The following is a 17515-nucleotide window of genomic DNA, read 5'->3' as shown; positions in this document are numbered from 1 at the left end:
TTCAGATATAAAAAATCAAAAATGTCAAGAACAAACAAATAATATCTACAAAGAACAAAATAAAAAAAATGTAAATTAGACAAGTCAATCTGGAGGTTGAGGTGGAAAAAATTAGTAACCCACCAATCTCAACGGGAATGTGGAGATAATATGATCTCCTATTTAACCTCTCAAAAGTCGCATTCGGTCCCAGTGGGGGAAGTTTGAAAAAAACCTCCGCCATCTTGAATTTTTTCGTTTTTTTGAAATATCTTCGTTTGCATAACTTTTTTCGAAAAAACTAAAGATGTATTTTTTGTGGAAAATTAAATTTAGAATATTTTACCTTTTATTTTTTCTAAAATGAATAGTAATAGAGATAGAGCAATTTTTTACTATACGTATTATAAATTTTCCAGTTTTTTTAAACCAATCAGCTATAATTTTTGCGTTAACAGTATAGTGTTAATATAGATAAACCAAGTATAAATTGAAGCATAAAATATTAGTCATAACAAGAATTTATTTTGTCATGAGTTTTTAGCCCAGAATCATATAAAATAAATGAATTTTAAAACACAGAACATTGTTTTTTTTGTTTTGTGTAATATTCCAATTAAAATTACCGAATATATTTTACGGTATAGGTAACCAAACCTATCGTTGTTTATTATGGTCTGAAAGCTCCATGCTAACAGAAAAGATGAATTTAGTGCTTTTTTTTTATACATTATATTAATTATATTATTAATGTATATCTACTGATATTCAATATATAAAATTAGTTGTTCACATGTATCTACTTTTCTTTTGTAATTAATATTATCTAAATAACAAAACATCTTATTTAATAGATCCATTAACATTATAGTTTATCAATCAATATATATTATACGATAATACATTTTCTAATATGCTTTTAATTATATCAAACTTTTAATTACTGAATATTTAATAAACACATTTTTATAGTGTTTGTCAAATATTTTATAGCATATATTATGTATTTATAATAATTTATTAGTTTTATTGCATGAACACATTTTAAAATTTATTATTAAAAAATATTTTGCCTCTAACCACCCTGCTTCCTGTCTCTGGCTTTTACCAGCTTTTATTCATCAATGAAATCTCAAGGATAAATTCTGTTTTGATGCTCTTCTGCTTCGAATCTTCGAATTCCCCTACCACTTTCCTCTTTACCCCGCTGTCCATAAACTAGGGTAGTGGGGGCACTAACCGATAAAACGATGTAGGTACCTCGATTTTGTGAATTTATGAATGACTTGCTCTATCTATTTTTATTGTTAATCTAAGTCTCAAACGTATCGGTTATTGAAAAAGCTAATTGCGAGAGTATTGAAGTGATGGTTACAAAATCCCGACTAAGATGGGCTGGTCACGTATGCAGCATGCAAGAAAACCGCATACCAAAATCACTGCGTTACGGTGAGCTTGTAGACGGTAAGAAGAGGCCAGGTGGACAACTCAAAAGGTTCAAGGACATCTTCCACGAAAACTTATAGGGGATTAACGTGCAGAATGAGTGGGAAGTAGCAGCTCAGAATAGAGGAGAACTACCCAACTCAATGGAGAAGAATTGTAAACTCAGTTAACAGCGAGAACCAAGAAGTTAAGAGGCAACAAAGCAATAATAATCCCTACCATGTTATATAGAAGCGAAACCTGAATGCCGTACCGCCGACACATGAAAGCATTAAACAAATTGCAACAGAGACACCTTAGACAACTTAAGAAACAAATTACTCCGCCATGTCTCAAATGTATCGGTCCATGACAAAGCTAGCTGCGAGAGAGTTGAAGTTATCATTACAAAATCCCGCTTAAGATGGGTTGATCACGTATGCACAATGAAAGAAAATCGCCTATACTAAAATCTCGAAAACTTAAAGGGGATAAACATGCGGAATGAGTGGGAAGAAGCAGCTCACAATAGAACGCAATGGAGAAGAATTGTGAACTCATTTAACAGCGACAATCAAAAAGTAAAGGGGCAACAAAGCAATGAGATTTTTGAATGTCCGGAGTACGGAAGAGAGAAAACATCACGCATCGGGCTTATCAGCTCAGAAAAGCTCATGAAAAAAATGCTTTGCAAAACCATGCGTGTCGAATACCCGTCAGCGAGTAATGGCAGTATGTATATATATATGATCCAATTTATTAGACTTTATAAAAGAGTAGGACTAGAGCATGTAATCTAGATTTCAGAAGACCACAGTAATAGGTTAGAAGCGGTTATTGGCGGAATGGGTCAAAAGCCACCTAACAAAACCTACTCTCATGAAATTTATGAGAAGAACGGATATTCCAAGGTTCTACACTTTGAAATTTTTAAGTTGGTGAAAAGAGAAAAATAAAATAATTTTAAAAATATTTTCTTGAAAAATATTATTTTATAGTATTAGTTTGAATACGAACTTGAATTTATAAAACGATTTAATATTATTTTACGGTAAAAAATAACCCACACAAACTTTATTCCAATTTATGGCTTTTGGGAGTTTTTTGCCCTGTAATAAATTCAAAAGTATTCTATAGAAAAGTATTTCAGACTGATTGCCGCTCATAAAAAATATATCAATCTACATATAAGAACTCTCTCCTGAATACATAATACCACCCTTCGTATTGATTAGAAAAACGAAAAATATATATTTTTCGTTTCATTTTTTATAACAAATACGTCCCTGAAAACCTCTCTTTAAATGCTCTCAAATATAATTTTTATATTTTGCAATAAAACCATTGAATTTAAATATTTTATATCATTCTCAGCTTATTCATCAAAACCATTTCCAATTATAGTATAGCCTCTGTCGCATATTTAGATACCCTCTTTGTAGTTGTAGAAAGAAAGCAAATTTTATTATATTTGGAAAGGAAGATGAATGAAGATGATAAGAAGACTGAATGAGAAAAATTGTCCATTGAGAGTGATCTGTAGCTAACCTGATGTTGCCTCTAAAGTTCTTCACAATACAAGATCAATAACAAATAACATAAATTATGAAAGGATATCAGTGCGATCTGATAAAACGTATGCTCAACTACAAGATTTTAGAAAGGTGAAGCAGGAACTTAATGATCGCTTGGCGGCTGGAGAAACGAATCTGAAAATAATACATAGAGACGGCTTTCCATCCATTGTTACTGCAAAACCAAACCATTTAAACTAAACAGCATGTCCAACAGAAATACATTTAATTTACTAACACTAGTTTATCAAAATGTAAGAGAAAATGTAAATACAAAAACTCATGAGTTCTATAAGTCCATATGCCAGACCGATCATCATGTAGTTGCACTTACTGAGACATGGCTGCAGTCGGACCTCAATAATTATGAATTGTTTGATGATAGATTTGACATCTATCGGGAAGATCGTAAAATTGAACTTTTAAATGTAACCAGGGGTGGAGGAGTTTTGTTGGGTGTTCGAAATCACATTCCATCGATTCGGCTCAATTTTGGTTTGATTAATGATTGTCTCCCGACAGTGGATATATTGGGAGTAAAAATTGTACTTCCGGAATTAAAATTAAATTTAGTCTTGGTCTATTTTCCTCCTGGCTCCCCAATTGAAGATTACAGGCAGTTTTTTGACCTTTTGGAATCCTTAGATATCTTTGAAAATGATAAAATTATATTAATGGGTGACTTTAATATCCAGATCAACAACACTGTTTCGACCACAAAATTAACGATTTTACAGGATTTCTTGTCTTTTTCCAACTTAAACCAATATAATGTAATCCCAAATGCGTTAGGTAACTCTTGGACTTGGTTTTATCAAACTTGGAGTGTTCAGTTTCTAATTCTACTGAAATAGTTCCAGAAGATCATCATCACTGCATATTCAGCTTTCCCTTTACTCCGAAACTGTCAAAAAATTTTCTCCAAACAGCTCAATAAAAAATACAACTTCCGGAAAGGCAATTACCCCCTTCTATATAAGCGTCTCTGCAATACAAATTGGGAAATCTTGAAGAATGCTGAATGTGATCACGTGGATGATTTAGTCGCTGAACTATACAGGACTATCAGTACAAGGATGGATGAGTATATACCAATCTACAATACCCATAAAAGCAAGCGCACGTATCCTACCTGGTTTACTATCGACATTATAAAAACATTACAAGAAAAATATCGTAATTTTCGGAAATGGAAGAAAACTGGTTTTCTGACGGCATATGCAACTTATAAACATCTTCGAACTATCACCAAACGAGAAATTGATCGAGCATATTCCGACTATTTAGCTGAAATTCAAAATTCACTGTGCACAAACCCTAAAATGCTCTGGCATCAATAAAAGAAACGTTTCTAGTCGCATCCCAGGTATTATGACATTTGAGAATAATGAACTAAATAACACTACAGATATCGTAAATGGGTTTGCAACATTCTTTAACAGTGTTTATACAAATTTGGGAAGTTCTTCCGAGCCAACCACTGACACTAACTCTTTCTTTACAACACTACCTCAACTGGATGAAACAGATGTGTTAAAAGCGATGAAGAAACTGAAGAACAAACTCACTGCTGGACCTGACGGAATAACTTCATTCTTAATAAGAGATTGTGCATCGGTGCTTGCTGAGCCGTTGACCTTTATTTTTAATGTTGCCATTAAGACTGCCACATTTCCAGAGTGCTGGAAAACTTTTAAAATATGTCCGATCTTTAAGTCAGGAAACACTAACAATATTGAGGATTATCGCCCTATTGCTATAATATCGAACTTTGCAAAATTTTTTGAAATGTGCATTTTTGAAAAATTGTTCTATCAGGTCAAACGCTTAATTGTGGATGAACAACATGGATTCTTTCCAAATAGATCTACAGTAACAAATCTTGTTTGCTTTTTGCAATATACATATAAAGCTATCGAAGTAGGCTCTCAAGTTGATGCAATCTATATGGATTTTTCAAAAGCTTTCGATAGGATGGACCACCAAATGCTTTTGACAAAACTTTCTCAGTTTGGATTTAGCAGCAGTTTGAAATGTTTACTACAATTATACCTATCTGGGCGTACACAGTACGTAGAGTATCATGGTCTTCAATCCTATCGTTTCTCGCCATCTAGTGGAGCCCCACAGGGTAGCAATTTGGCACCGTTATTGTTTTCGTTATATATAAACGATATTATCTTATCCAGCTCTATTGTTTGCAGATGACTTAAAGATATTTCATACTGTCAATAGTGTTGAAGATTGTCTTTTAATCCAGCAATCTTTGGATCTTCTTAGAAAAAATTTACCTTTAAACATCAAAAAATGTAATAAGCTCGCTGTCACTCTAAAAAGCAACGTAACAGGTTGTAACAGATTATTAAGAACATTTATGTCGATTTAGTAGTTACAATATGATTTAGATCTTAGGTTTCATTACATTAGGCCTTGTAATAGTATTTAACCACTATACTAATTATTAAAATTGTACAATGCTATTTACCATCAGAATTCATCATGAATAAATATAGCCATTAGTTTTAAGTAATATACAACTGTGTTTTCTTTCTCTGTACATGCCTGGCGCCCAATATCTATTTTTTTGTTTATTGTTATTAATTAGTTTTCTTTCCAGTGAAATACCTTATCCACGATTGCTCTCCGATGAAAAGCTGCCGTTCGCAGTGGTAATGTTTATAAAAAACGCTACAAGGTCACATATACCATATAGACAATACCCCTCTTGAATCTTGTGAAGTTGTGAAGGATCTTGGTGTATACATTGATAATCGTTTAAATTTCCAGTCTCATATTAATGAAGTGTGTAAATCAGCAACCAAAACTTGAGGATTTATCTATCGTACTACTAAAAACTTTCAAAATATATCTCGCCCACTACTCTGTATAACTCCCTGGTACGATCGCTATTAGATTACGCATCAGTAGTATGGTCACCGATATACCAAATACATATTCAACGTCTGGAACAGGTTCAACGTAGATTTCTCAAGTTGCTATCCTTTAGAGCTGATGGCGTCTATCCACAGCGGGGTATAGATCAGCAGTTACTGCTTGACAGGTGGAGCTTTTCTTCGCTCAGAGAACTGCCACTTCGCTCATCATTAATATTTCTGTTTAAAATTTCCAACAATACGATGGACTGTGCATTTCTCTTGAGCGAATTAAACTGGCACGTTCCACTGGTCACAACTAGATATCAGTATACTTTCCGCCTCCAAACACTTCGTACCTGCAATGCCACCAAAGCCCCGCTCTATAGATGCTGTCACAACCTTAATAATATTGCTCTCCACTACATACTGGATCTGTTTCAGAACTCACTAGCATCCTTCAAGAAGGTACTGGATGATATACTAGACATTCACAGAAGAACGGTACTCATAGTAACGTGACGAAGAATTTAAATATATTTCATATCATTATTTTTTTTATATATTATGTTATTATTATTTATATCTTAATATTTCTATTATTAATTGTCTTTTGTTTGGGTGTATACCTGTTGGACAATAAATGTATTATTTATTTATTTATTTATTTATTAGTTAGACCCATTGGTTGTCTATTGTTGACTATGCTAATTTCCTAATATTATGGTTCTCAAGCGTGGTTTTCTTCTAGATCTCTTGATTCCTCGTCCCCACCGTTCTGTAATTCTGTAATTTTTGTGGTCAATCTGTTGTCCATCCTTCTTGCCAGGTGTCCTGCCCATTTCCACTTGTGGATGACCTCTATTACCTGTGTCTTTTGTCTTATCCACTCTGTTCTTTTAGGGTCATTCTTAGTTATTCCCAGCAAATTGAGTTTCATTGAGCATTGTGCGACCTGCAGTTTCCTTATAATGCCCATTTTAAGTGTCCAGGTTCCGGATGCATAGGTCATGATTGGTAGTACACATTAGATGAATGTTTTCTTCTTTAGATAAAGTGGCATTCTAGAATTGAATATGATTGAGTTTTTTTCCATAAGTACTCCATGCTAACTTCTTCTTAAGGTGCCGTGCAGATTCCTGCGTAGGCGTTCATCTTTTTCTTCCTCATCAGATGGTTCTGTTAACTGCCGCGACTTGGAGTGCTTGGGAGTCCTGTATGCCTGTCCAATGACGAATATTTCTCAGCCAGGATAGCTTCCTTCGTCCTATTCCCTTGCCACCCTCTATTTTACCCTGGAGAATCAGACGCTGAAAGTGATAGCGTTCTCCACGCAGTATGTGTCCCAAATAGGCTATTTTTCTCTTCTTGATGATTTCGAAGAGTTCACGTTGTTCCAGACCAGCTCCTCTGAGAATGTCTTCATTCGACCCAGGGCACTCTTAGCATTCGTCGTAGGGTCCACATTTCGAAGGCTTCAATTCGGTTTATTGTTGCTACCTTCAGTGTCCATGCTTCCACACCTTATAACAAAACGGACCAGACATAGCATTCTGTATCTAAGGCCGAAGTTCAAATTCCTATCTGTGAGAAATCTTCGCAGTCTCAGAAAAGTAGGATCCTGCATTTGATCTCCTGATCCGGATCCCACGTTTCGTTAACCATGCATCCCAAATATTTAAATTGTGTGACCTGCTTGATGACCTCTCCATTTAAGTAAATTCCGGTGTTCGGAATATTGTTTCTGCTAACAGCCATAAATTTCGTTTTTGTAGTATTTATGTTTAAACCCAGTCTTTGACTTTCACTGTTAACCTTATTTAGAAGGATTTGGAGATCATTTACATTGTCTGCCAATATCACTGTGTCTTCCGCATATCGGATATTATTAATTGGAATGCCATTTATTTTCAAACCAATGGGACTATCGGAGATTGACTCAGTGAATGCTCTTTCCACATATAAATTGAACAACATTGGAGACAGAATACACCCTTGCCTTACCCCCTTTTTATTTCAAAATCTTCTGTTACTCCCACGCTATGTATACGAATTTCAGCTTTTTGGTTCCAATACAAATTATTTTACATCAAGTCCCAACTCTCTGAGGTATGATATAAGGAGGTTATGTTTAACATTATCGAACGCCTTTTCATAGTCTATAAAGCACATGAAGACATCTTTTCTCTGATCTTGGCAATTCTGTACTAAAGTCAGCAAACGGTTCCTCGTGTATCGTATGCTTCCTGGTTTCTGTTTCATGGGATCGAATTCATCGTTTGCCGATTCCTTACCGTACTGATGATGCTGGAAGGCGTTACACTGGTAGTTATGGTTTACACTGGTGACTGGTGTAACTAGAGAAGAATCTAAGTTTCTTCTTATGACATAGTCCTAATAGCCAATAGTCCTGAAGAACTACAAACACAAATTAACGAACTAAATACAACCAGCAATAAATTAGCTTTCAAAATGAATTTAACAAAAACTAAAGTAATGTTATATTAGGTTACAACAAACTAGTAGACAGAAAAGACATTCTAATAAATAACACAAAACTGGAAATAGTAGAAGAATACATATATCTGGGACAAATAATCCACAGCTCGGGATATCTACTACCAGGAATCAACCGAAGAATAAAGTTAGCATGGAATACTTATGGAAGAAACTCCATTATATTCAAATCTGAAAAGCCACTTAATGATGTTATCCACAGAATCAAATCCCTGAAGTGGCAATGGACAAGACTCTTGGCAAAAAAGACGGACGACAGATGGACCACAAAAATTACAGAATGGTGGGTACGAGGAATTAAGAGACCTAGGAGAAGACCACACTTGAGAGGGAACCATAATGTTAGGAAATTAGCATAACCAACAACAATAGAGACCATAATTGGAAATGGTTAAATAAGCTGAGAATGATGATGACGATGATACTGATGTATACGTTACGAGTTTGTTGAGGGCTACGCCGTTTATGTTTCCTTCATTTTTGTAAATTTCCCCTCATTATTTTCAACCTTTATTTTAACTACCTAGTCTATTTTATGACGGTAAGAAACTACATGATATAAAGGACATATTTTACTAAAATTACAACATAAAGAATATGGTAAGGCATTATTAGTTGAGTATTATGAATAAATATTACGTATATGGCATATTAAATTGACCTATGAATATTTACTTATACATTAGCTATACAGGGTGGTCCGAACTGTATTCCGGAAACTTCGGCAGCATGTTCTGCAGATAAAAATAAGTAAAAAAGTTCATATATAGGTATGTTCTAAAATGCTTAGTTTCGGAGATACAGGGTGTAGAAGTTTCATTTTTATTTCAATTTTTTCCAAATAATTTCTGAAGTAACGTCAATATTTGGATGAAAATTGGGGGCGTTATCATAACGGGATGGGTTTGCACATATCTAAAAGCTTGCATTATTAAAGCATTTTCCAGGTGTTCGACATTGTGTTAGTTGCCACGATATATTTCATATTTTAAAAATCCCAAAATCAAAAATCGAGAACGGACAAATCCGGGAATAAGGGAGGCCATCATATGGACCCATTGGTCCGATTCATTGATTTGAGAAATAATAAAAAAAATTCTAATATTTTCGTTGTAAGTTAAGTTGTGAGGGGGAGCCCCATCTTGCTGAAAGTATATTATACGTAAATTAGCCAAAGGAATATTTAAAAGGCCCGATACGATAGCTTCCAAGATTTACAAACAGCGGAAGAGAGTTAAGTTTCCCTAATATATAAAGAATTTATTAGTGGCTAATATTTTCAAAGTGGTGGGGGGGGGGGAGCTCCATCTTGCTGACATTATATTTCACGTAAATTAGCTAAAGGAATATCTAGATGTTCCGGTACGATAGATTCCAAAATTTACAAATAGCGGTAGAGAGTTAAGTTTCCCTAATATAAAGGATATATTAGTGGCTCCCAAAATACAACAAGAGGCAGATAGCCGTATACTTTTAATAATTCTTTAGTTTCTTTTATTATCTATCATGGCCTACTAATAAATTTGATCTGTTCATATTTTTTTTTAATATTCCACTAAATAGTGAAAATAAATTTACAGTGATATATATTTTTGAGAAGCTTGTCGCATGCCAGATCATATAATTTATAAATATACCGGGTGTTCCATTTAAGAAAACATAACTTTAGTTAATATTTTTAAAAATATTATTTTTGTAGAATAACAGACTACGCCACTGTATTCCATGTAAATAGTTCTACAATAAACAGTTTTCACGTTCTCGATACCTTTAACAGTAACAGAGATACAGGGGGTGTCCCAAATTGCAAAATTTTTAAAAAGACCCTGTAGCTCAGAAACGAGCAGGGCTATGAAAATTTTGTTTACGGCATCTTTCATTTGACAAAAAAGTGGCACAGGTTTGTGTAAACCGCATCCTTCTATCTTCACGAATAACGGATTTCAACCAAAACGGGACACCCTGTACTGTACTACTAAAAATATTTGCACTTAGTTAAAACTCACCCTGTATATTCGAAAGACGGAGTGTAATTCTACTTCTATCACCGAAGAAGTTTGTAAATATCCACTGCAGAAATTTTCAGTTTATGTTAAAATATTATTAAATACGGTGTAAAATATTGAAAAAAAGAACATTCGGAAAATCATTTTAGAATTACGATTTTTGACATAATTAAAAAATGTAATGAGTTTTTCCATATTTCTACACCTATATCTCTAATTTCCTCCTTATAGTATGCCTATTTCATAAACATTTGTAAAAAGTTACAAAAATAACCAACTAACTCTAAAAAACCAAAAACAATGAAATAAAATTATATCGAAAAATTCATGTAGACTTAGTATAAATTATTTACGATTTAAAGCTATATTAAGGACTCACCCATAAAGGCAGCGGGAATAGATGTCAAAAATATTTTCTGGCTTCGAACGGGGACGCCCCCGGATTCTGTGTTTTTCATTTCTCTCACCAACGCTTCCATCTGTAAAAAAGTTATAATTAATATGATTAGAAATGAAAACAAAAGAGTTAAGAAATTAGCTGTGGATGAAATGAAAAACAGTAAATTACAAGTTATTATACTGGAAATTTTATGATATTGTAGCGTTTTTTTTATAAACATTACCACTGCGAACGGCAGATTTTCATCGGAGAGCAGTCGTGGATAAGGTATTTCACTGGAAAGAAAACTAATTAATAACAATAAACCAAAAAAATAGATATTAGGCGCCAGGCATGTACAGAGAAAGAAAACACAGTTGTATATTACTTAAAACTAATGGCTATATTTATTCATGACGAATTCTGATGGTAAATAGCATTGTACAATTTTAATAATTATTATAGTGGTTAAATTCTATTACAAGGCGTAATGTAATGAAACCTAAGATCTAAATCATATTTTAAATATTAAATCGACATGAATGTTCTTAACAATATAATCACTAAACATAGTCCGCACGATATTACTTAAGATGTACGTTATTGTTTAAGACTGAAAATGTTTTAGATGTTAAATGTAAAACTAGAACTTAAATCTACACTTAGCTGTTCTTTATGTAATCCTGCTTCAAACAGTAACAGCGTGAGGTGGTCTCGCATGTACTCGGCCATCCAATACAACAAAAGGGGGCCAGAATGAGAACACCATGAATTGATACAGCCGTAACTACTGACTAGACTGAGAAATGGGAACGAAGCAGCATGGGGCTTACGCTACATCCATACATGTGGCAATATGGAGACACTACCCGTACCTTGGAACACTACTAGGACCTTGGATAATGCCCGAACCTTGGAATCAATACATAGATATGGGACACCTGCCCATACCTTGGACACAGTTCGTCCATAAGATAACGGTACAGGGGAACACTACCCGTACCTTGGACACAGTCCGTCCATAAGACAATGTACGTCCATAAGATAATGTACGTCCATAAGACCCAACAACAACAACCAAACAAGGTCTAATAAACAAAATAAACCTACCTCGAAACACTTCCGAGGGTTCAATAATAAACAAAAGAACTGTCCTTTCTTCCATTTAACATTCTGGAGGACAACAGCAAAAGTACACCAACGTGTCAGCAAAATACAAATACGAGTTAAGGTGGGTCAATCCAAAACTCTACCCTAAAAATATTCAATAACAATATCGAATCTATAAAAGATAATAGCTCATCTTTACCTGTTGCTTCGAAATGGCAGCTGATTCAGATTTTGCAGCAAGATTTAAATTATTACCATTTCTAAAAGCCGGGTGAACAAAAGTGAGGTTAAGCGCGGAGAGCGACCTAACCTTGGAGCGATGTTGACAGCGCCTCCACAGAGCAGTGAAACGATAACAGGGTTGGCGACTAGGGAACGTAAAAATTACGCCAAGCGTGCCAAATAAATTATCAGGCCTGAACGATACGGAATCCGATGACGATACGCCAGTTATCATATAAATCATATATAAAAAATACATGTAACGAACTAAAAACGTTACAATATTCAAGTGGATATTACTTATTTTTAATTTTATATCTTTAGAATTACAATGCATATAGCCAAGGAAATCAAATTTCACATAATCGTCTACATATAATCCAATGTGATTACATTTCAGTATCAAAATCTTTATAATACAGTTTATTTATTACACTCTATATAATACAGTAAAAGTAAGTTATCACCATTTTTTTTCTGATTTCGAAATATATCACACATGCGTTTTTTAATATGTTGTATTATTTAAATTTAATAAAAATATGTAAGTAGGTATATTGTCCATCTATATAAATCCATCCATATAACATTGACAGCATGTGCTATTTTTGTTAGGAACTAGAATTTGAAAAAAAAACATTTAATTTGTTTCCATTGAATGTTTTAGCTCCAAAAATGTAAAAGTTAAAACCCGTTAAAAGTGTGTCAAAATAAAATTTTCTAATATTGTATGTTTTTTCATCGTAGAGTGTACTGAATATAAATTAACACAAAAAGCTGAATAGCTTATTAGATCGTCTAACAAGCCCTAATTTTGCTAATTAAGCAATGTGACAGAAATATACGGTAATTACTCCAAAAATTGAACTAAACCAAAATCAACGCCTCCCACGTTGAAGGCCGTACGTCGAACCTTGTTAATTACATTTTTCGTATACTGGATCGATCGCCTGAATAAACAGGTGAATTTCAGAATTTCGCTATGAAGTAAACATATATTTATACCACTAATAAATCAGTATATATTAAAGGAACTAACACATATATTTAAGACATCTAAATTCGTATAAATAAATATCTACAAGGGCGCAACTACACACAGACTTTTTTAGGGGAGCTCAAGTCTTTTGGGAGGGCTTAGGTCACTATAAGATAATATTGATTTGAGGTTAAAACCAATTTTATTCGACACCCAATTTTATCCGACACCCTTTCACGTACCAGTAATCTGGGGGGGGATCCCCCTACCCCCTTGTTGCACCCCTATGTATCTAACCCCACTATAGCTGCAGGAATATAATTTACAGTTTGCTAAGGTATTATTATCCATTAAGTATGTTACGATAGATTCCATGTGTCTCCTCAATGAAGCTAAAAAGGTTGGAACATTTGGTGTTACAACAGCAAAATAAAACACCAATTCACCACAATACACCAAAACACTTTTACTTTTGCACTGGACGCGTGTTTTGCTAATCATGTTAGCATCATTAGCAGATTACAGTTGAGTGTTGGAACCTTTGGTGTTACACAGCAAAATAAAACACTAAATCACCACCATCACAAAATCACCATCAGCAGATGATTAAGACTGTCATCATTCAGTCTTAATCATCTGCTGATGATGCTGACATGGTTAGCGAAACGCGCGTCCAGTGTAAAAGTAAAAGTGTTTTGGTGAATTGTGGTGATTTAGTGTTTTATTTTGATCATTAGCAGATGATTAAAACTAAGGTTTGGTGTATTGTGATGAATTAGTATTTTATTTTGCTTTGTACTGTTGTGTACTTTGTGCTTTGTACTGTTGTGTACTTTGTGCTTTGTACTGTTGTGTTACAGTTATATTTCCATTGCTATAGTTTATTTTATTAATTTAATAAGGAGTGAATTTAATAACAACTTAAATTGTATTTTATTCAATCTAAATTCTGATCCATCGTTAGATTATTTATTATTTACTTCGAGTACTAATCATGTTTTTAATCTATCTTAATTTCATTTTACTTAACTTCGATCCGTGGTTATTTCCAATTTTACATTAATTTCCACCAGAAACCAACAGAAGATAAATAAAAAATTTAAACGCCTAAGTTAGCATGGAGTACTTATGAAGAAACTCAATCATATTAAAATCTAGAATGCCACTTTATCTATATAAAGAAAAAAACATTCGACCAATGTGTACTACCAGTGATGACCTATTCATGCGAAATCTGGACACTTAGAACGGACATCATAAGGAAACTGTAGGTCGCACAACGCTTATTAAATGGAAAGAAATATGCTGGGAATAACCAAGAGGGTCTGTAAAAGAGGAGAGTGGATACGACAAAAGACCAAGGTAATAGATGGTCAACCATAGAGTCAAATCCCTCAAGTGGCAATGGGCAGGACACTTGGCAAGAAGGACGGACAACAAAAGGACCATAAAAATGAAGACCGAACCTGAGATGGGACCTAAAAGAAGACCGAACCTGAGATGGGAACATGATATTAGGAAATTAGCAGGGATAACTTGGGTCCGCATAGCCAACAATAGACAACAATGGGCCCAACTACAAACAGAGTACCTAAATATGTCTGGGAGACTACACCATAATTGTAAATGATTGAATAAGCTGAAAATGATGATGACATTATTTTTTTTTGTAATTATTTTAACTTCAATATTTCATATGTCGACATCAATCATCAACCAACCTATTTATGAAGATAAAGTTAAAATAGACAAGTAAAAGAGTATGAGTACAAATCACCACATCCCGGAAAAGGACAGCAGTATAGTAAAAAAAATCTAATTCATTTTTTTCATCGCAAAGTGTACTAAATACAAAATATATATAGCTGAATAGCTTGTTAGATCGGGATAACAAGCCCCAATTTTGTTAATTAAGCAATGTTACAGAAATATACAATAATTACTCCAAAAATCGTGCTAAATCAAAGTGAACGCCTCCCACTCCGAAGGCCGTACGTCAAGCTTTGTTAATTACATTTTTTGTACACTTGATCGATCGCCGTAATAAACAAGCGAGTTCCAAAATTTCTCCACGTAGTAAACACACTGGAACAATTCGAAGCCATCTTCTAGTTTAAATCGCTAAGGTAATGGACTACTGCAGCTCTGTAAATATGTAGCAAAGTGTAAAACTTCCTTTAGGCGAAGAGAAAGTTTTACATTGCTCAAACTGTATCTTTGGTTCTAAAAGCATTTTGATTTTTTACCCAAGCCCTTGGAACCCTCCTCTTTGACCCGAGCTTTGCTAAGGTTTACGTAAGACCGGTTATGGGTTGCGCGATAGAAACTAGAGCGGGAGCACAATAACAAAACGACTTCTAAGAATAACTGAAATGCGAACTTCTTCTTCACGTGCCTTCTCCTCATCGGTGGCGATATCCAACTGGAGTTCCTCTCTTCACTCTAATATAGACGAGATGTGATACACGAGCAAACCAACACGAACAATAACAAATGTATGGTCATATTCACTTCGTTGTGAATACCCGTATTCAGAGATGTACGTTATATGATATGATGTTTCAAAATACCTCATAAAAAGTATCTGAAATATAAGTTACAAAATACTCTTGTAAAAGTTATTTGAAATAATATAGATATAATATAAGATATTTAACTTATTACATTAATAAGAATTATGAACAAGAATCGTGTAAATCTGAGAAGGTCTTTATTACTTAAATATTGAAAGAGAATAACGAGAATAAATAAGAAAGAAAAAAGTAACGAAAGTCTTCTAGCTACACTTGGAGTGGTGCTGCTAGTAGACCCCTTGTCGTCGCTACTTCGACACTTGTCGCTACTTATCGACACCGACACCGGTGTTCACTTCGATACCGGTGTTCATCTACAATGGTGGTCATCTACACCGGTGTTCATCTCGACACCGGTGTTAGTCTGGACACCGGTGTTCATCTCGATAGCGGTTTTGACTACGACACCGGTGTTTTGGTAAACGGGTTAAAGAAGAAATAATGTTTATTAATAAGTTCAAAATAAACTTGATAATAATAATGTTGTATCGGTGCTTATTTTTATCGTTAATTAAAGAGCGCCGACTTTAACTTAAAACACTCAAATTTAAATATATTTGTTTTACCAGACTAATCATTAAAACAAAGTGGAAGCGTCAGATAAACAACTATAAAGTAAAAATTGTTATCAAAAACAAACAGAAAACAAAATAAAATATAAAGAAACAAACATTCGTAGCTGCAAAATAAACCAAAAAATATTAAATTAGAATAAAAACTAAAAAAAAACAAACGGCACCATCGACATCGATACCGACACTGGTGTTGATCTCGACACCGGTGTTCATCGCGATACCTGTGTTGAGATAAACACCGGTGTTGTAGATGAACATCGGTGCTGAAATGAACACCGGTGTCGGTATTGACACGGGTACACCGACTGAAACAACACCTAATACTGGTGTTCAAATCTCAACACCGAAGGTCTATCCGAGTCCTCAAAAAACGTGTAATAAGATTCATCTTTTGTCTTTCTTTTTACGTATTCCCCATTCCTCCATTGTTATATAGAAGAATACTAAATAGATACTAGATAAATACCTAGATTTTTTGATCTGCCGACACTGGTTTCGTCCATGTTATGATTGAATGTTGTAAAGTAAAAAATATGCATAGGTAATAATTAGTATTAGTATAGGGTATTTTAGCAAAAACTAAGTATTTATAAGATACTAAGATACTAAAAAAATGTATCTAAATACAAGATAGAAGATGAAATTAAAAAAAGCATTTCAAATATAAGATGGAAATACCTATTTTGTATCTTATATCTGTATTTCGAATACTTGTATCTGAAATAAGTCAAATTTCTGCCCGTATTATAAGAAGAATATGTTTGTGTGTACTAAAGTGCTAGTTCTAAATTGCAGCAACTATTATAAGTAATTAATAAAGATAAAGTATATACAATGGAAAGATTGAGTATTTATGAAATGATTAGATTCTGAATATAAATTCAAGTTATTGTAATAATTATTGATTATTGTAATATTTAGACGTATTTTCATAATAAATATGTTGGTATTGACTTTCATAATACAAATATGTGTATGCCAAAAATCTGAAAATAATGTGTGGTACATATTTTTTATTTGTATGTTGAATGTAAATATGTGTGTGGTGAAATATGGTCAACCCAGACTTTATTCAAGGAAAAAACTGTATTATGAAATCCGAAAACTATGAAAGCTTTTTTAACTGATATTAACAAAGTTAACTCGCATCTTTAATTAAATACGTTTTATTAAATGTGGTACACAATGATTCAGTATTGAAAAACTAAAAGAATTTGAACCAATTCACAATTTGAACTATAACGGTCGACCGAAACGTTGTGTAAGCAAAATAAGTAAAGACAATGGAAGTCCGACAGTAATT

At 33.8% G+C, this 17515-nt stretch overlaps 1 protein-coding gene across 1 annotated transcript in view; it reads right to left on the bottom strand.

The window, feature by feature from the left end:
- LOC115874968 overlaps positions 1-17515 on the bottom strand; it is a gene marked incomplete in the record, with an annotated part of 636162 nt that overhangs the window by 249976 nt on the left and 368671 nt on the right. Inside the window, 1 exon segment of the mRNA XM_030890274.1 lies at positions 10754-10853. Within this exon segment, the coding sequence (XP_030746134.1) occupies positions 10754-10853 (100 nt within the window).

This window comes from Sitophilus oryzae, unplaced genomic scaffold (assembly GCF_002938485.1).
Source record: "Sitophilus oryzae breed Bouriz unplaced genomic scaffold, Soryzae_2.0 scaffold_130_pilon_pilon, whole genome shotgun sequence".
Lineage (NCBI taxonomy): Eukaryota > Metazoa > Arthropoda > Insecta > Coleoptera > Curculionidae > Sitophilus > Sitophilus oryzae.
Note: the sequence above shows the minus strand (reverse complement) of the source record. Positions and strands in the feature narration are given on the sequence as shown.